Genomic DNA, 21,359 nt, shown 5'->3' with positions numbered 1-21,359 from the left:
GGCAACGTCCCATCTTGGACTACAGGAACACACTTAGTGATATCGCCATAACAGCCTAATGTGCAGATGAATGAGGTTAAAACAAGTAGGCAAGGAAAATCTTTCATTCTTGCACTCAGCTTACTTGTGAGTCAAATCCAATTTCCATCAGCTTGTGATAGACAATAAAGTTTGTTTTCAATGATTTCAGTGTATATTTTTAGTTAGCTGCCTGTGACAAGTGAATTGGCATTTAAACAGACCTAAATTTAGTGGTAATGTGTGGGGTGACTTTTGTCTGCTCCCCTTTTAGCTCTGGAATGCTACTCATGTCAACCAACAACACAGAAACGGCCACTGCACTCAATATTTATGATAACGCTGTGACCCCTGAACCTACAGATCACCTGACTTTATTAGGAGTTGGTAGGAAATTGTGATATTGTGTGGTAGAAGTAGTGAATACGTGAAGTGAATCTAAAAATGTAAGGACGAAACACCTGAGCAGAGACCATATGGTCGCTAGCAAGGTTACCAATCTAATAAGACAGACTTCCAGGCTGCCCTTTGTTGTTTGTTTACAACACTATACTGTATGTATCTGCCTGTGGGTGTGTGTATGTGTCTAAGCATGCTGCGCGTGTTTTTTCATGTGTCTGTGCTCTCAGTATGTGTAACCATGTGCTCAGGTTGGAGCCAGAGAAAAGCAGGTCAAAACACCGCAGGGTGTGAGAATCATCAGAATAGCTACAGCTAATTAAACGAGCCCAGCCTTTGACTAGAACAGAAAGAAGCATGTTCGCCAAAAGTGAGTCCTCACTGAAATGCTGTTTGTTTGCAATGTATTACATTTCTGATGTTATCTGATGCCCAAAACAACAACTAACCTCTTCAGTTCTAGTATCCACTGGAATGGATTTTAAAAAGTCTTCTGGTCTCAGACAATAGAAATCCACTTAAATTTTAAATTGTTACCTTATGTCTCCGTGGTTTGTTTGTGGTTCCAAGCACCCAGCCCATTTCCAATGAAAAAACCTTTAAAATATTTGTTTTAAAAAAAGGTTAGGCATGGCGGCACAGTGGTGCAGTGGTTAACACTGTCACCTCACAGCAAGAAGGTCTTGGGTGTGAACCTCGGCTGGGACCTTTCTGTGTGGAGATTATATGTTCTCTCTATTCCTGCGTTGTTTTTTTCTGGTATAGTACGGCTTCCTCCCACCATCCAAAGATATGAAAGTTAGGTTAATTGGTGATTCTAAATTGTCCGTTGTGAATGTCAGGGTGAATTGTCTGTTTCTCTGTTGGCCTTGAGATTGACTGGACAGGGTGTCCCACCCTCGCCCAAAGTCAGCTGGAGTAGGCTCCAGCCCCCCATGACCCTGCTCAGGGTAAAGCAGGTAGGTAAGGGATGGATGGATGGATGAAGGATTAATTACAATGAAGGAAAATGCCACTCAATGCAATGCAAAAAATGTATCTTTTTATTGGATTAGTCGACAAGAGGGAAAGACAGTGCCGTGGTATCCTTGCTAAATTCATCAAAACGTATGTATGATCATATACAAGTTGAATACATGTAATGTGGAGAACACAACATTTTGTCCCAGTGTACTTCAGGTACAATAAAATAAGATGGTGATGATGACAATGTCATTCTGATGGCTTATGTTAGTGCATGTTAGGATATACATTTTTCCCATAAAGCATGTTTGTTTTGTTTTACAACAAATTCAGATTGAAGTTAATATTTGGAATATCTGCAGAGAACGTTGAGCTTTTAATAAACTTTTAAAAATGCAGTATTGTAGTTTGATTTTGGCAGATGGGATGAAAAATTTATTATATGTCATAAATGTCTGTTTATCAATTTTAATTTATTGTTTCATCGTTCCGTGAAGGTCGAATATGAAAGACTGTTAGAGAAAGGCAACAGATGGGGCACAACAGGTTTGTAGATGAATTCGGAGAAGTTTGTTCTACTTTTGAAGAGAACAAACAGCGTTTGAAGTAAGTCGCTGGATGCTGCAGTGCTTTGTTTTTGTTTTTGTTTTTCCCTTTAATCCCACCATCCCTTTGTGTATATTTATCACAACTGTCAAACAGGAATGTCTTCAGCTGTCAGATTAAGCCCAGAAAGAGAAGGAGGAAACACACCCTCTACTTCTCACGCACATACAAACACACACACACACACACACATCTCATTGATGTTTGTCATGGATTTGATGATCTGGACTGCACTGCACAGTTGCTCATTATAACAAAGAGAAAATTAACGAATGCCTGTATTGAGTGGAAGCAAAATCAAGCCAGGAGCAAAGTAGCAAAACACATCAAAGAAGTGAAGCAAAAATATTGTACGTTTCACAATGTGCATGTTCTCAGTGACACATTCAATGCAGCATCTATCTGCTAAAGTACAATAGGAACATTTTGATCAACTGAGGGTACGAGTCAGACCTGCGGAAACACTTCAAACCAGCCCTATGCTGAGGCAAGTTTCAATCTGCCTGTTTTTATGCACATTTTTAAACCGCATATAAAAAAAAAAACTTGAGTGGAAAGAAATTTGAAAAACAACAACAACGTGAATGAAATAACTTTAGTGAAGATGGTGTTGTTGGTTCACTGAACATCTAATGTGGTGTGCACATTTAAACACTGAATCCCAAAGCCGTTCCAACAGTTTATGTTGGTGGTTCAGGATTAACAAAGGAGGGATGAATGGGTGTTTGGATGGGGTTTTTTCTAAACATGAAAGGATCAAAAACAAAGACAAAATAAATACATTAAATATAAAATCAAATGTCAGCATTTACAAATCGCTGAATGAGAAAGTAAATAAGAATGACAATGTTTAACTTACAGTACATAGTTAATGCATCCACAAACTTGGTTTTACCATCCTCTTTAAGGTAACAAACATAGAGGTCTAAAGTCATAATAGAGACATTTAGTAGACATAAAACACACAAGAAATATTAAACAAATACAATGAAATAACAGGTGGAATTAAAGTTTTCCTTTCATAAATGTACTGCTAATGAACTGCTGACATTGTGCTGAATATATACTGCAGTACAACTCAAGGACATTGCCTTCGATATTTTACGACATCAAGACAATAGACATATATACAAAGACGTGTGGACACTTCCACACGTTTCTGCGATACGTCAACACGTCCACCATATTGGTCCGGGCAAGACCGGACTTTCATCACAAACAATTAAACAGGGGAGCTGGAGTTTTCTGGATCTAAAAACATGATAACATTTTTAATTCCCAACCGCTTTCAATTAGTTGTATTTTTATTGCAATGTTTATTATCAACGTGGAGTTCAAAATAAAGTTTCCCTCCAGCTGCTTAGAATCTTGAGTTATCCTACAATCTCAAGCAGACACTCACGAGAGGAGTGTTTATTAACATCAGGCTAACACATGAAATGATTTACTTATATGGTGGAAAATTGTAATAATGATTGTAAAAACTCAGATTTGAGGGAGATAAACCTTTTTTGGGCACAGAAGAAGTCTAAGATTATGTACTTCAACAAAAGTGTTGCCTTTATATTTTTGTTGAATGTATTTCTGTGGCTATACCTTGAATAGTCGTCATCATGTCAGTGTAGTTTATGGATCAGCTGAGTGTTACTAATCACTTTGAGTACCTTCTGCAATGCGGAGTGAAACTGATACACACTAAAGCTATCCGTGCCATGGGATTTGCCTGTCTGACTCCATGCTGTGCCCGGCACCCGTCACTGAGGTCTCAGTGTTGGTGAAGTTCAAAGTGAAAACATGACAGACACACACACACACACACACACACACACACACACACACACACACACACACACACACACACACACACACACACACACACACACACACACACACACACAGATGCGGATGAAATGACCTTTTGGGCTCATCTCCCTTCTAATCCATTTAGTGTTGTCTACCTTCGGCCCACACACCAACCCAGACAGCTCCTGTCTGAATTCAGAGGCATTTGTGTGTGTGTGTGTGTGTGTGTGTGTGTGTGTGTGTGTGTGTGTGTGTGTGTGTGTGTGTGTGTGTGTGTGTGTGTGTGCGCGCGCGCGCGCGTGTGTATTATATTATTAATCAAAAAGCAGTTGCTCCAACATAAAAATGATTTTAAGTGTCATGAAAGCAAATAGTTTTTGGGGTGCGGTGTTTGTTAAATAAGTCATGTGAGGATATGAGGAGATTCTCTCCTTAATAAAAAAAACAGCACATATACTTTTATTTGTTTATTTATTGTCTTGTGGAGTTTTATCTTCGCCTGTTTTATCTTTGTTTGCTGTGTTGTTGTTCTGTGGCTGTCAGGCATTGTTCTTGATATACTGTGCGTCCTCCGCTGTGGTTCAGTTTCAGTGTGATTTTGGCTGACTTTGATGCAGTTGAACAACTGAGGCCAGAGTTTGGTTTCCGTAGTTTGTGCCACTTTTTGCAAACTAACTCTGTATTGGTGCCGTGTTGCTTGGCTGTGTTTCTCAGGAAAGATGCAGACATACATCATCTAAGAGAATCACAGAGATCTGTGAAGTATTTTGGGGATCACCTGTTACAGGGGAGACAGTAGGATGCTGTGTGAGTCAGAGTCCTTTGTTTCGTGAAATATCATCCCCTGTACGAGGAGACAGTCATCAGCAGAGGAGTGATGATGAGTGTGTGCATGTGTGTGCTGTACACTCCTCCCTGTGTTGCTTCATGTTGTCAGAAGTGTGAGAGGACTGAGACTGACTATGTACTGTAGATATACTACCTTGCATCCTCAGCTGAGCTGCCCTTCTACTCAATGTACATACATGCAGTGACTGAGTGTGAACGTGTGTGAGTGTGTGTGTATTACAATTAGAGGTGCTCAAAAGATAAGTTTGGTAGTAAAAAAGTGAAAAGTGAAAAACTACAAATTCTCCAATCTGCTTGGTCTAAAAAGTTAATAAAAACTCCCCGACAGGCTGACTTTTATATTCCTGTACCGTGGTGAGAAGTAAAACCGCTGAGAGTCAGTAGCCTGTTTTAAACAGAGATCCTACAATATTGCCATAAAAAGACTTGTCATTATGACTGAATATTTTCAAACTGAACCAAACAAAGGCAGAAAAATGCCACCAGCATGTTTGATTTTTGATAACATGCTGGCTCTCCCAAATCAGAGGCGTGACTGTGAAGTATATCATGTGACACAACGGCCTCCAATGTGACATATAACAAATGCATCAGACAGCGACACAAACAGTAATGGAAGGTAAACTGAGTGTTGATGTTAGTTGTGCAACATATCTTCAAAGCTAAATTTTCCGCGTGCACACAACAACACTAAACCAGCATTTTCCACACGTGGGGAGAAAAACACTGTTTTGGTCCATTTTAGATTTGTAAAGTCTTTGCAGAATAAAGGTTTCCTCCCCAGTTTTCTGTGAAGAGCAGTGACCACAAGACCTGCACCAGTTTCCTGACACACATTGCCCATTAGAAAAGTCTAGTTGCCTTTCTCCATCTTGCTTCTGCCTCGTTCCTTTATCCTTCAAAATACCGCACAGTCATCCTCAGGATAGTTCATGGAATAACCCACTACTGTATTTAGCTTTTGAAGTTTCCTTTGAAGACGGTATAACCACACTGAATATCAGCCACACTCTTGTAAACAACGTGGCTTTTTCCTTGAAGAGGCAGCTAGGGCACAGTTAGCATAACCCACAAAGCCACATTAGCCATGTGCTGTCCAGTGAAACATTACTGCAGCAGTCAAGTCAATGGTTTGTGTTTTAGGATCTAATCAGCTGAAGGTCAAAGTGGGCAGCATGTCAGTCTCAATCAGTCCACACTCGCTGCCTCAGTGACTCAGAGTTCTTAGAGAAGGAAGAGGATGCAGCTACAGAAGGATTTCATGGCACCAAGCATCGTCTTGAGTATCATCTCTTTTTGCAAACAACTGCAGTGTCCTTCACACTGCGTACTGCAGCCCACTGAACTGATGTCACCTTGAAAAATGTTCTGTTTTCTACTGAGCATCTGGAGCTTTGGTTTATCATCGTGTTGGTGTTATCTGTCACTGGGTGTCGCTGTGATGATGGCCACGATGTAGACAAATGGCTGAACCTTTGGGACCATTGATCCAGTGTTTATTTTTCTGTTTTGGGTTCTCTGTCTCTTCTCTGTGTTCCTTTGTTCTGCTTTGTATCTATATTTTATTTGTGCGTTCCCACTGCATGCGTTGGTGCGGCTCATCACTGTGGGGATCCTGCTCTCTGAGCCTCTTCCCTGGGCTTCTTCCATTTTTTTTCTTCCTAATTATACTTTGATGGCAGTTTTCCTTTGTTAGCATCAAGGGTTTAAAGTTTGGGTGTTGTTTTTGCTTTTTCTGTCCCCAGATTACAGTGGGAATCGTGAGTCCTTTTGGGATTTTAACTTTCATGAAGTGCAAAACAAGAAAAACTTGATCCGATTTCAAATACTCACTTTTGTTGACGTGCACTAGTTGATATTTATTGTATATTACAGTCATTTGGCCAAACAAAGATTTTCCAGATTTGTAGCGTGTCTTTGCCCCAGCTGACCGTTCACTTTTCTTTCCTCCACTCAGTGCAGCTGCCAGAGAGCTGTTAAGCTGTATTCCACACTTCACTTGGGTTTAAGATGGAGTGACTAAGCACAGACTTAATATTGGACTTCTAGCTACTTAGCAATGGAAAGTACAAACTGTCAGCTTACCTCTGGGAAGTAAAAACTTGTCAAGTTTGCACCTCGGTTTGTTTGCAACAATAAAATGTGAAAGCTTTCTCTAATAACCTGCTGACTGCTTGACTGCTCCTACAGATGCTAAACTGTGATTTATTTATTTTTTCTTCAAGGTTTTTATTGAGTGTGTGTGTGTATATGTGAGAGAGAGAGAGGGAGGAAAGGCCAGAGAAAGCGGAACAGGAGACACTAAAGAAGGGATAGGCTGAGGAGATCCACGCTCCGCTGGCCAAATATAAAGGCTTACGAAGGCTACCAGTCAACATGCATGACCTATTTACTGTCAGGCACACTGCCACACAACAAATTAAACACCAGACAATGACCATGGCCACATTTCCTCCCTACAGTTATTTGGGAATGGTGCGTGGTGTTTTTAATCAAACTACCAGACTGTATAAAGCAGGTGATACAACCGGTTTTTGAAACATCTGGCCGTAGTCATCAGTGTTGTGCCTGTGCAGTCTGGTGATGAACGTATGACTGGGCAGGAATGTTGTTCCACAGCATCTGTTCATTAGGTCAGCTTTCTAAAATGTAGTAATTTTTAGCTTCTGAGCTGATTTTCCTTCCATTCTTCTTACTTTTTCTCCCTAGACAGCTGGCCTGTGGCTGACTACGCATCCCACACTGTCTGGATAGTTGTGGGATATGCCCCTGCTGTTGCCTTAACATCTGGCAGATGATAATTTACAGTTTGTAGTGCTGATGTGGTGTTGTGTGTGTTCGCTGTCCAAGTGGAGGAAAGAGATGTAAGACTGACCCTGTGCTCTTTAATTTTGAAGAAGGATGTGGAGGCAGTCAGATCCACAGGAGGACACAGGCTGCTGATTAAACAACCTGCCATAACAATATCTGAAAGTAAAATAAACTTTCCTCTTTATTTGGCATAGGAGTGAGAGTAAAGGTGTGTGTTTATTCCCCTGCTCACTGGATGATGCCCACACTCCTTTGGGTCTATGTGTTTGATGAAGTGTGTGTGTGTGTGTGTGTGTGTGTGTGTGTGTGTGTGTGTGTGTGTGTGTGTGTGTGTGTGTGTGTGTGTGTGTGTGTGTGTGCGTGCGTGCGTGTGTGCGTGCGTGCGTGCGTGCGTGTGTGTGTGTGCGTGCGTGCGTGCGTGTGTGCCAGAGAGAGCGAAAGAGAGAGTTTTAAGGATTCCTGCCTGTCCTTGAGTCAAGCAGTGAGGATCTTGTCTGCCTCAACGATGTCAGCTCACTGATTCATGCTGTGGCTCCACCACTGACCCGTAGGATGACTCTCAGGGGTGTGTTGAGACAGGTTGCATCCATCACACTGCCTAAGAGCTGGGCAGATGTGCACTAACACACACAGGCACTGTATACACACAGAATATAACAAGACTAAGAGTTTACAGTCATGCTATTGACCATTTGCAGCACAGCTGGGCTTTGAGCTAAATGCAACTGTCAGCATTTTTACAAAACATCACAAACATCCTCAGGAGACTTGAATGTCTGTACCAGATTTCGTGACAATAAGTCCAATAATTTTCAAGATATCATAAATTAAAATTTAATCCATGGTTTTGGAATGAAAAGGGAAATGATCACCAAAGCTAGTAGGATTCATCATCTGGCCACCATGAATGCAAATTTTCCTAATAGTTAGAAACAGAAATGTTTCACTGGATAAGTGAAGACATTTGTCCTGCTCCTGGTGCCAGAAAAAAAAAATAGAGGATCACCAAAATCATTACATTTTATCATTAAGGCACCTTGAATAAATGCTCCAAATTTTATGGTGTCCAATAGTTTTCACCACATCTTACTCAGAATCTGGTGGCAATAAGGGAAAAGTCAGGGGATCAAAAAAGTTTGTAGTTTTCATTCTCTGGAGCCCATTAATGTCTGTACCATATTTTGTGGCAATCCATTTGATAGTTGTTGAGATATTTCAGTCTGGACCAAAGTGGGGGACCAACTATCCAATCAATGATGCTGATGCTGATGCAATCCTAAACATTTAACAGTGTGAAGGGTGCAAGATGAGGGAATATAATCATGTCACTGGCACAAAAGCTATCCAGAAGATGTAGGGACCCAGATGCTAATGTGGTTTAATTTTGTTTTCTAAAGGGCTCATTATTCCAGAACATCTGTACGCTCGTGTTAGTTTTTCAGATCTCTCTGTTCATCTCTTGGGCTCTATTCCACTGAGACATTGAGGTTTGCTGCTCTGTTATTGTGGTCATGGTGAGTTGTTGCTGGTTGACAGTGCGAGACTGAGTTGTTACTGAGAAGTGGGTCAGTTTGTGCAGTAGTCTGCACAGCAGCCTCTCCATGCCTGCCTCCCAGCGAAAGGAAAGATCGTGCCAGATTTCAACCAGATCCTTCAAATATGGGATCTGCAAACACAGTGTTTTCCACTGAGTGTTTTCCAGGCCTGTCGAAAAATTGAGGGACTTATCCACCCTGAGGCTCAGTAGATGAGACAGCTTCTCTGGGGGTTTTGTTGCAGTTTGGGTGTGTGTGATCGTGTGTGAAAGTATGGGCATGTGTGCAAAAATTTGTCAGACGTCATTTAAATTTAGCTTAAATCCCATCTCATCCTATTTGATCCTATTGATGCCAACGCATTCAAACAGTCAGATATGATTAGGCGAAGAGGCTGTTTGCTAAATCTAACTTGCTAGAAAGAGACTTGAGGTGAAGCCCACAGCAAAGACAGAGACTGGCGACTTTTGGCTCTTTTAACTGAGTTGTCCTCTGAACACTGCCCATTAAAGACAAACCAACCCATATATTATTGATGTGTTTGGCTCTGCCCGACTCCACTGCCAGCTTCAGAGTGCATTTTAACATGATACTCCCTGGTGATGATAATATATTCTCTCTCATTTCCAGTTGATCTGAAAAGCAAACAAGAAAATAGTTAAGAGTTTAACATCTCAGGTTTCTGATGAGCAGTTTGTGTTTGAAAGCAAAAAAACTTTTTTCTTTCACTTATTTAACCACAAATATGAAAGTATTCATTTCACTTTCTGCTAACCAAATGGTCACGAAGTTGTGTTCCAGATCTAGTGCCAGGTGCTCTTTGACTGTCTCCATGTTGAAAACAGTGTGTGGGAGAGATGACCAGTTGCCTGAAGGAATGTTAAAGCACAAGTGATTCATCTCATCCTTTGCACAAGGAGGACCAAAACGATTTTTAATTCATACGCATTAAAATGCCAAGCCTACGCACACATGCATCAACACATACCTGATCAAACACATAGTACTTGGCTATAAGTAATTCAAACACCTATTTCTCCTCACAGTTCAAAGGGGCAACGTGCGCGGCTTGCAGGCATAATGAGACTGCTGAGGAGCTAGGTCTGTGTTTATGCATGGTGATAATAAATTCATTGTTTTTGTCAAAATAGAGCAGACGGTCTCAGAGTTGCAAGGAGAGCAGAGGAGATGCAAGATGCACGATTTTAGCTGCAGCAAGAAGCTCCCTCACATGGCTCTCAGTGTCCCAGTTCTCCAGCTGAAACCATGGATGAATTAGTGAAAAGACAAATGATGTTAAATATCTTAAAGCTGTCCGTGTTCCTGTGATGGGGTCTCACCAGTTGTATTTCCATGTCGTGTCATAATGCGTCTCAAATGTCTAGCTTTTACCACAATATTACTTAACCAGTAAGAGATACAGATAATTTATAGCTGGGTGGATGTAAATTTTATCAGCTTGAGAGATGATAGGTGATGAGCTCCATCGATCTCCTTCGCATCTTCTTCATCATCATGTATCTTTTTCTCTATTTCTCTCCTCTCTGCTCTTCCATGCCTGTCTTCCCTCTGTCTTGTCTTACAGGGGTCAGGTGCACTGACCCTGCCTGCAACAGGTGAGGAGTCAGAGAACCAGGGCCATGATTGGCTCTCCTGGCCCTGGTGGGCGTGCCTTAGTGCCATGGCCGAGGGTGTGGCGATGGTTCCTGGCTACTTTGCTAGTGGCCATGATAACCTTGACGCTGCCAGGAAGCACTCAGGCCTGTCCGCCACGGTGCGAGTGCTCAGCTCAGCTGAGATCAGTGTCATGCCAGCGGCGGCGCCTCACCAACATCCCAGAGGGCATCCCCACAGAGACACAGCTCCTGGACCTCAGCAAGAACCGGCTCCGCTGGGTGCAGGCGGGTGACCTGGCACCGTACCCCCGACTGGAAGAAGTGGACCTCAGTGAGAACCTCATCGCAACATTAGAGCTCAATGCCTTCTCCACCCTCCACAGTCTTAAAGTGCTAAAGTTAAGGGGGAACCAACTGAAGTTAGTGCCCATGGGGGCCTTTGCCAAGCTGGGAAATCTGACCAGCCTGGATCTGAGTGAGAACAAGATGGTGATTTTACTGGACTACACCTTCCAGGATCTGAGGAGTCTGAAACAACTCGAGGTGGGAGACAACGACCTGGTTTATATATCACACAAGGTAAGCTCTATGGCATCTATCTGTGGGCTGTTGCAGGCTACTAATGTGATTTTGGATGGAAGAACAGACGCTATTTTAATAATCTTGCTCGGAAATTTTATTACAGAAGATAACATCTCCATGTTAATAGCAGTGGAAAGCTGTTTATTCCATGTTTTTACATTAACAGTTATGCCAAGCTGCTATTTGCCAGCCATAGTGGCTGCAGAAAGATTTATTTGACTCAGAAATAAATAGGGTAACACTCAATATGAAGGTACAGCCAGCAGCCAGGTAACTCAACCCTCTGAGGTCTCTCTGGTTGTGCACTTCCGGAAAAGCTTAAAATTGTATGCCTTGGATTATACGTTTGAGGAACCCAAACACACTTACATAGTTTGATTGTGTTGAAAAATTCATAGAAGATAAAATCTCAAGTTGCGTTTTTAACAATATCAAATGGAGTTTATACATTTAACAATGAAAACAGAGACCCCAGAGGGATAACTTTGACTGAGAACAAGAAAATAACATAGATGGTTCTGTCTAAATGTAACTAAATCCACCTGTCAGCACCTCTGGAGCTCACTACTCACAACTAACATGTCATAATATTGTTTAATCTGTACAAAACCTGCAGTGTATATGACAGGTTGTGGTTTTAGTTATGTGGAGGATTTCCTGGTTGAGTGCAGGGATTTTCTTGAGTTCTAGCTGGCTGCCATGACAACAGAGCCAGGCTTGTTTCCAGTCTCTGTGGTAACTAACTAACAAGCCATTGGCTGTATCCTTGTTTTTAAAAGCTTAAGTATTCTTTAACAAAGGAAGGATTATGTGTTTATTGTGAATAAGGAAAATAAAACTGAAACTTCATTAATAAACACACACTTATATTAATCCTTAGTATTTTGTGAGCGTGTATTCGGGGGAAAAAAATTATCTTTTAGTTATTAAAGGAGTTTGTGAACACTTTTCTTGGCACTCAGCCCTTCAAACTCCTAGAATTTCCCAACAGAAATAAAAACTACATACTACATATATCATGCTAATGGACCTTTCATTTTTTTTTTGTCACTTGTTGGGTGTAAATACACCTTATGTCTTCATTTTGTTTGTCGTCATCCTGTTCTCCAGGCATTCTCAGGGCTGCTGGGGCTGGAGGATCTGACAATAGAGCGCTGCAACCTGACATCCATCTCTGGCCAGACGCTGTCCTACCTCCGCAGTCTTGTCACTCTTCGCCTTCGCCACCTCAGCATCACTGCCCTGGAGGACCAGAACTTCCGCAAGCTCTCCAACTTGCGGGGTCTGGATATCGATCACTGGCCGTATTTAGAGTACATCTCCCCTCTTAGCTTTCAGGGCCTGGACCTCCACTGGCTCTCCATCACCAACACCAACATCACCTCTGTCCCCTCCGCCTCCTTCAAAAACCTGGTGCACCTCACCCACCTTAACCTGTCCTACAATCCCATCACCACACTCGAGCCTTGGGCCTTCAAGGACTTGCTGAGGCTAAAGGAGCTCATCATGGTAAGCACAGGGTTGATGACAGTGGAGCCCCATGCCTTTGGAGGCCTCCGACAGATCCGGGTCCTCAACTTCTCCTCCAACGACCTGCAGACTCTGGAAGAGGGCTCCTTCCACTCTGTCAACAGTCTGGAGACCCTCAGAGTGGACGGGAACCCCCTGATGTGTGACTGCCGTCTGTTGTGGATCCTGCAAAGACGCAAGACCCTCAACTTCGACGGCAGAGTGCCGGTGTGTGCAGGGCCGGTGGAGGTGCAAGGGGTCAGCCTCAACACCTTCACCGATTCTGCACTCTTCGACCACTTTACATGCCAGAAACCTAAGATACGCAACCGTAAACTGCAGCAGGTAATGAAGATGATCACATCTAGTTTTAATACTCAAAGCATTTCAATGATTTGATTATTAAAGTTGTTTTACTACTTTATACAATTATAAAAAGTGTGATATTGCCAGATTTTGCCGTGTTTATGTTCTGCTGTGTTTTTTTTTTAATCTCCTCCATTTATTCATCCCTGCACTCCTCTCCTCCTCCTCCCCCAGGTGATCGCTCGTGAAGGCCAGCCAGTGAGTTTTCTGTGTCGAGCTGAAGGAGAACCTGCCCCTGCGATTGTCTGGATTTCTCCACAGCGCAGACGGATCACAGCAAAGAGTTCAGGGCGCATTACTGTTCTCCCTAGTGGCACCCTGGAGATCCGGTACGCCCAGCTTACTGACAGCGGAACATACATCTGCATCGCCAGTAACGCCGGAGGCAACGACACCTACTTCGCCACGCTCACAGTGCGTGGCCAGCCGCTAGACGCCGCCTCAGCCTTCTTTCTCAACCGCTCACTGTACGGCGGCGAGTTCTTCAACGACACAAATCTGAACAGCACACGTGTTTTCCTCAAGTTCACCTTGGACCTGACCACCATCTTGGTCTCCACGGCAATGGGTTGCATCACTTTCCTGGGGGTTGTCCTCTTCTGTTTCCTGCTGTTGTTCGTGTGGAGCCGAGGACGTGGCCAACGCAAGAACAACTTCACAGTGGAGTACTCTTTCCGGAAATCTGAACCCGTAACTGGAGGCTCTTCAGGAGGGACCAGGAAGTTCAACATGAAAATGATATGAAACAACGCAGCCAGGGGTCCTTCAGGGGAGGCATGAGCACGTTCCATAAACGTGTTTGACACACGCAAACACACACAGCCTCTGACTCGCAAAGAAGTACAAAAGTGCAATATCAGTTCATGTCTATGGCTCTACTCAAAATTGAGTGCACACGTCAAAACTGGAGCCAAGACTCAATTTGGTTTGATTTGTGAATGAAAACAAAATGACCCTGATCTCTGCCTCTCAGTGGTTTTATTCAGTTTGTGGTTAAAACATGCTTGAACGATACCGTAAGGAACAGCAGTGTTGAAAGAGCTCCTTGTCGTTCGTGCTTGACAAGAATAAAGTTAAGAATTATAGGAGATAAGTTGTAAATTGGCATGATCACTGAGCTGTGGAACACTGGTAGTCCTGTCTCTCGGTTACATCAGCGAGAAAATGAAAACGGTTTTCCTTTCTCATTTAAATTTCCCCCTTACTGCATTTTGTGCAGTCAGGGATTTGAAAAGAAATATAATACAGAGAGACCAGGCTACCATCAATTTAAAGAATTTGTAGCTATGTTTCTCTAAAGTCTGCATTGTTACATCTCGTGCATGTAGAGTTGCAGTTGAGAGTTAAGTATTGTAAATTCACACCACTGAATAAAACACATGATTTTAAAAGAGAGCTGAATATGTTTTTCTATAGAGCATATAATAGGCACCATTATCTATTCTGACCGCAGCTGAATGGTGAAGATTATGAAGGGCCAAACACTTCATTAACATTATCATATGTTGTTTGTGTTAATGAACAAAAGCTTAATGGATGTAGAGTATGATCAGGTAGGAATCAATGGGGTTGGATCACATAAATGACAAACAGACAAAAAAAACACGATTCGGCCTTTTCTTCTGTGAGATTTTGCGACAACGTTAGCTGTGTGAGTTTGGGACGAGTGCACTGGCCCAGAACTGCCGTGGCTGCCTGTGGCCTGTAGGGTTTGGTTAGGAAGTCAAGCCCACTTGGGCACAGGCCGCCACGGTAACCATAGCAACCGACACAAGAGAGAGCAAGGGGGACTGGGCTGGCGGCCACAGGTGGGTTGCAGGTCGGGGTAGAAGGGGAGGGAAGACAACAGTCACTGTGACCTCTACTTCCTCTCCTCTACATCACAAGCCTCACTCACGCCCTTTCATCAACAGGAGAGGGTGGACCCGCCGGCCTCCGCCCCTCGCCCCTCGCCCCTCGCCCCTGCCCTCTGCTGTGTCGGTGGCCGCCTGACCTCACTGGTGCTGCCCAGGGGGGAGCAGCCCGGAGAGTCGGGACATACTTAGAGGCAGACAGAGGACACACAGTCCCACTAGGAGGTGTGCACATAAGCACATATACAAACACATGAACCCAGCAGCACATGTATAGCACCTTTTCTCAGGAGAAGTGAAATAACTAGTCGACAGAGTGAGAATGGTTACACATATTTACTCTGTTGAAATATAACATTCCAGCAATACTGTATGTAGAGCCATAAAGCTAAAATTCATTCTCCAAGAGAGAACTGATGAAAATTTGTGAGTGAATAAACAAAGCCATAGTCTGTGTAGGGTTTTTTTATATATATATATACAGTTAGTGTGTGCATGAATCAGTTACATAATTATTGCCACTGCCATCTTACAAGCTGTCCTGATGATCACAAGACCATCTGCTGTCACTGGGCTTGCATAAAGTTTCACCTCATAACACACACACACGGAGAGAGGGGATAAAACCACATCAAGGTTATTTGGACTGATAGGAACAACAGTCACAGTTCTACATGAATAAACATATAAAATGATAAAGCACCAGAGCAATCACATAGTGTGACGCTGACTGCTCTCTCTCTGTCTCTGAGACGGCCGGTGTGCGAATGTCTCTGCCTCCCTAGCCCAGTGCATCCCCCCTCCTCACCCTTACCCCCTATACACCCCCACTGGGTCCTCCTTTGGGAGGGGTCCCTGGCTGGAGACTGAGGATTCAAATGTAAATGAAGTCGTGTTAACCCTACCCACGCCATGTGCATCGTATAGTGGAGAGTTGTACTGTGGTTTTAGAAACAAAAAAAAGTGTTTGAAGTGTTCTGTTGCTTCTTGTTTGTCCTTCATTTTAATTTCCTCAGTTGTTGTTCTCTTTGACCTTTTGGCTGTTTACCGTTTTGAAGTTCCCTGTCCTCCATGCGGGACTGTTCTGTTTTCAACACCTCACATCTGTGACCAGGCAGAGCAATATCTTGATGAAGAAACGAGACAAGATCTAAAGCAGGGGTTCATAGCTGGTGTGCACAATAAAAAAAAGAAGAAAAAAATAAGTCAAATATACCAAATGAAAATGGTGACATGGTTGATTGCTTTCGATTGTAAGCTGACAGATGTCATTCGTTTGGACCCAGCATCCTATGTTCTCAAGGGCTAATGTTTCCAGGGTCAAATGTTCCAAAGGGCTTAAGTTCCATAAGGATCTATGCTCCTAGAGTCTTATGTTCCCACAGGTCTATATTCTAAGGGTTCCTAGGGTCCTATGTTCATAGGGTTTTACGTTCTGAGGGTCTATGTTCCCAGGTTCTATATAGTACATAATAGGAACCTGATAAGTAATGTTCCCCTGCTGTGTTTTTGTTTAATACGGGCTATTGGGGAGTCAAGGTAAAGGTTAGGTTTAGACTGGGGAACATAGGGGCCTGGAAACGTACATACACTTTGCTTCCCATCAGCAGGTTTACAAGTTACTGTAAAGGCTTTACGAGCTAATTTCTGAGCTGGTGGTTACGAAGAAACACTGAAGGACTTTAAATAGTGATGGATTTACAAATAGCTAGCACTGCTGATGACATAGGCCCTATATGTTAAAGAGAAGGTAAATATAATTTAAATTTTAAGATTTCAAATCATATCCTGCCAAAACAAAAAACTGTATGACAATAACATAATACTATATAATAGTTAATGTTGGTTAGGTTCGAAAGAATGTGAGCATGAGCAACTTGTCAAATTGCTTCAAAAAAGTTTGGAGCTACTAATCTAAAGCACACTTCTGTCATTTATTATAAAAAGCTCATGGTTTGGAGATAATTTGCCCCAGGTAAGCGAAAACCTCGAACTTTAAAAACTTTTGCAGGATAAATCATGCAAACTCCATTTTTGTCCCTTGTAAGACATGATGAAACTACAGCTTCTGTGTCAGGATGAATAACTGAGCAGCTGTTAAAAATTCATGAGGCCGAATGAGAATAGATGAACAAATTGGCCTGGTTTTTGACATGGCCTTTAACAGTGTCTGCAGCCATTTTGGCTCTTAGGGTGTTGAGAACAGGATGCTGCCTTAATGGATATCTCCCCTCCCCGCACCAACCCTTTTGTGTTTCCATTCCCCGGTATTTCTCAGTGGAAACTAGGTTTAGAAGACAGTGAGAATGTCTGCAGTGATTGTCGATGTTGTTGTGTAAACATCAATCCCAAATGTAAGGGTAGATGAGGGTGGGTTTCATTTTACTACCTTCTTCTCCTTCGTCCCTCTTTACCGTCCTCCTCCCTCTCCCCTGTCTTCTTAGCATTTCCAACCCTTGTTGTTCCTGTTCACAGTATTAGGCTGGACTATGGTTGTGTGGTAGTAGACACGTATTCTGTGTGGTTAATGAGTCAGTGTTGTCGTGCTATGATTTGTTGCTCCTCGAGATGCCATCAAAGACGGAGCAGTAACCGGATCAGCGGAGACAATAGATGAAAGGGGTGACCCAGGTTCCCAGAAAAAAAAGAAAAAAAAAAACACTGGTTCCCATTTCACGTCCTACCCATTCCTAAAAAAAAAAGAAAAACGTCCGGAACTTTCCCGCTCTGCGCAGAGCCGCTCTGGGATCTTTCTCTGGATATAAAAACCCATGGACTGTACTGTATGTATTTTCTCTGGATGATATCTTGTCAAACTTTAACATACAAATGTAGAAAAGGCGTTGGGTTGTTGCAAAACAGTGACTAAAAGCCTACACTCACTTTTTGCCTACTGAGATCCAGCGAGTCATCCTGACAAGGAGGCAGTCCATTCATTGACATTTCAAACTTGGTCAGAGTTGGAAATAAGCACTTGTATTTATTCAAGCCACACAAGTCCTTGAGAGCTGAAGGAGCTCATTTTGCTTTAAGCTAAATGGTGTTTGGAAAAAAAACAACCTGTGCCCTCCATCTTAAATGACCTTGCAGAAGCTAATTAAAAGGTTTTGAGGAGTATGTTAAACATTGTAATCAATATAACTGAACCTTTGACAAACTATTTTTCAGGAGCTCTTCTCAAAATCAAGTTGCGAGTACACAGCTTTGCAGCCAAACCATTGCTTGCTTCACTCTGGCTGACAGACTCTCTGTGTTTGTAGATACCAGCTGAGGCGAGCTCGATTCATCTCCTCTGATTCTTGAGAAAGTAGGCTGAGCGATCCCTCTGCTCCCTCCTCTGGTTTGTCCTTGCCTGGGGTTGGGGTAGCATAGTCGAGACACCCCATTTACAGCAGCAGCCTCACTGTTAGTTTACCTTTCACTGGGGAACTCTTCAAAGACGCAGACCAAAATAAGAAAAACCCTTAGATACCATAATCATGGCGTCATTAACAGCCAAGCCTAAATTATTCTTTTTTTTTTTTTTTTTTTGGTGTATAACAGTGTTTCCGTTCTATTTCTGAATTAAAGAAGGCTTCGCTTCCAATAATCTTAGCTGTTCTCTTTGTCTTATGGCCAAGAAAGACCAATTTTAGTCTCACCTCTAAGACTGCTTTCCTGCAGCCTTTGTTTCCTGTCATTTTTGATTCCATATTAGCTCTAAATGCTCCACGTTCTACAGCTGCTGTTTTGATTGGATTAGACTTGAGCTGAATTATCAGAGCTGAGACAGGCGGTAAATGGGATGACGGAGAAGTGAGCTTTGCTGATTGGGTGATTACTTGGCTTATTAGTCACATTTTCATAACAGACCTCTCAGAACGGAGTGTCATACAAATACAAGAGTCTGATTTCATCATGTTTTTTAGCTTTTTTATAAATCTGTCAAACATAAATATTACTTATATGTTTGATTTTCTCCATTTGGGTGATGAGACAAACAGCCACTAGTGGCTGCTATCCGGGTATAATTGGGCATGTTCCAGAGCTTTGCTGAAAGATTGTTGGACAGACAACTGCTTCATCTTAACCTTGACCAGACAATTGCAAGTACACCCCCTCCCCTCCTCCTTCTATGTGACAATACTGATCCCCACTGGTCAAAGTGAGTAACAGCAACAAATGGGACCATACTCTTGAGTATTGTATGTGGTGGTAAAATAAGCCAACAGCTCTGGATCTCTTACAGTAATACAATGAAGAGAGCAAATTGACTGTTAGCTTCATAAATCAGTGCTTCACTGATTTTCTTATAGCCATAGCGTGACCTCCCCTCAGCACTGGATGTGTGTGGGGTGTTGTTTGCTCTCCGACAGCAGCAGATTTATCAGCAGACACCTCCATCTGATCAAAAGCAACAGCTCTGACCTTCCTGGGACTCAGTCTGTAAATTAGACACCTGATAACACTTTCTGATGGCCCCGTCACCAAAACATTACAAACAATAAACCACAAAAATATCACAGCATTATTCTTTCTCTGTATATGACTGAGTGCTGACCAGTAAATGATTGGTTACTCTTTAGAGAAAAAAAAAAAAAACAACGTTATTTCTTGTGGTCTAGCAGGTTAAATCTATGCATGCCTTTTGTATACAGTGATTGGTCTTGCAAAACTCTCACCTACACATGTATGGAGAGCCAGGGGGGGCATTGTTGCTGGCCATGGGACTGGTTGAAACAAACTCCTGTTAGACTATTAAAATCTGGTACCAATTAAAGCCAGCGGCAAAGAATCACCTGCATTAAAAAAAAAAAAAAAAAAAAAAAAAGGTGTGCATCTTTCAAGAGAAGCATTTGTTTACTCGGGATGATTGTACTTTTACACATATCTATACACAAACAGATGATCTGCTCAGATGTGTAAGCTGTAGATAAAGCAATTGATATTCCAAGCAGGATGGTGGGACTGATCAATTCTGTATGGGGATAGGATTATTAATGGCGTAGTTTTATTGATCTATCTTGAACCTTGTCACTCTACCTAAATCCCTCTGGAGTAGGAGGAGGCGTACAGAGCTCTTATATACCTGGCTGGCACTCATTCCTAGGTTTCCACATTACCTTTCAAAACAATTTCAATTTTCCTCTTTTAAGAACGAGATGGTGCCAGATTCTGATTTATTTTCTCCAGGTCTCAGCCAGTACAATGCTCTCTCACCTCTCCCACTCCTCAGAGGAGACTTTCATTGGTATATCTCTGCATTTGTTGGAGCCCTCTCGTACAAAAAAAATACAGAAAAAACATCAAGTGTATTTCTCAGATTTCATGAACTTATTCTATCTACTCTTTTAATGTCTGTCCCTATGTTTCTCTGCCTGTCTACCTCTTTCTGTCGCTCTCTCTGTCAACCTGGCACCGACCTCGTTAAGCATTTCAGAATATTCTTCATTGATCCCTTTTAGTTTTCGCACTAATGCACATTTGTTCCTCTTTGACACGGTCGTTGCTGAAACCTAGGAATGGGTGCTGAGCACTCCAATTAAATGCAGAGCTGATGTAAGGTAAAGTAGTTCAACTTGTCTGATTGAATGGTGTCAAAAGATCAATCATTAATGTATAAGAGACTGTTACACACTAAATACCAAATTTGGACTCTAATACTCTCTGGCTACATGAACATCCAACTGCACCTGAGTTTTTAACATGTATATTTTGTGCTGTGACGTGTTGATCCTTGGATGTGAAGAACAGAAACTGTGCATATTAGATCTATATTAGCCATATCATGTCATCAAATCTGTAGACCTCCTTGCCATGTCTGACAGAGGAAAATGACTGTTTAACTGTAAATAGTGTAGGTATAGTAACATAGAATTTAACTGCTGCTTCTTTTCTCCAAGGATCACCCATGTTTTGCTCAGTCCCATGGCTGCTTGGTCTCAAAGGGAAGGATAAGACAATAATGTACTTGTCTATAAAACACATGAGTTCTTTTTTTATTTCAATGTATGTTTTATATACTGTCTGTCTTGTAAATGAACTCCTTTTTCGTCATAAAAGCATGATGTGACTCTGTCAACTGAATCCTGTGTCTCTTCTTTTTACATACAAGCATGAAGCATTATAAGCTTCTCAGGATTTAAGAGCATGGCTGCAGGGACTTCTCCCACTCAGCTGCCAAATCATCAGTGGGGACAGGCACAGATGTTGGACTTTAGTGTTTTCTAATAAACAAATACATTTTAAAATAAGAAATGACCCACAAACCAAATGTACAATATAAACAATGAAATTGCCAAATAATGAGCCAAAAACGATGCATCATTGTTATTCACTGTGTGTCCACTGGACGTCGCTGTTCTCATGTCTGAAGCTCAGGTATACCAGGTAGGAAGGTCACTGTTGTTGTCAGGTGTTTGACCCCGGAAGAACAAACATTTTCTAAACGCCGTGGCGCTAAAGTTTGT

At 42.3% G+C, this 21,359-nt stretch overlaps 1 protein-coding gene across 2 annotated transcripts in view; it reads left to right on the top strand.

Annotated features, from left to right (window-relative positions):
* Nucleotides 1–20,971, top strand: part of LOC138625305 (leucine-rich repeat and immunoglobulin-like domain-containing nogo receptor-interacting protein 3) — a 36,975-nt gene extending 16,004 nt beyond the window's left edge. For both annotated transcript variants that reach the window (XM_069706130.1, XM_069706131.1), the window contains 3 exons: nucleotides 10,570–11,179; nucleotides 12,293–13,036; nucleotides 13,232–20,971. In XM_069706130.1, the coding sequence (XP_069562231.1) occupies nucleotides 10,625–11,179; nucleotides 12,293–13,036; nucleotides 13,232–13,801 (1,869 nt within the window). In that variant the 5' untranslated portion in view covers nucleotides 10,570–10,624 and the 3' untranslated portion in view covers nucleotides 13,802–20,971. The remainder of the gene's footprint in view (nucleotides 1–10,569; nucleotides 11,180–12,292; nucleotides 13,037–13,231) is intronic.
* Nucleotides 20,972–21,359: the final 388 nt, after the last annotated feature.

This window comes from Brachyistius frenatus, unplaced genomic scaffold (genome assembly GCF_029030835.1).
Source record: "Brachyistius frenatus isolate BFR_SWC_R1_liver_20210118 unplaced genomic scaffold, ASM2903083v1 Contig_61, whole genome shotgun sequence".
Classification (NCBI taxonomy): Eukaryota; Metazoa; Chordata; class Actinopteri; family Embiotocidae; genus Brachyistius; species Brachyistius frenatus.
The sequence above is the reverse complement of the archived record's forward strand: the minus strand, read 5'-3'. Positions and strand labels throughout refer to the sequence as shown.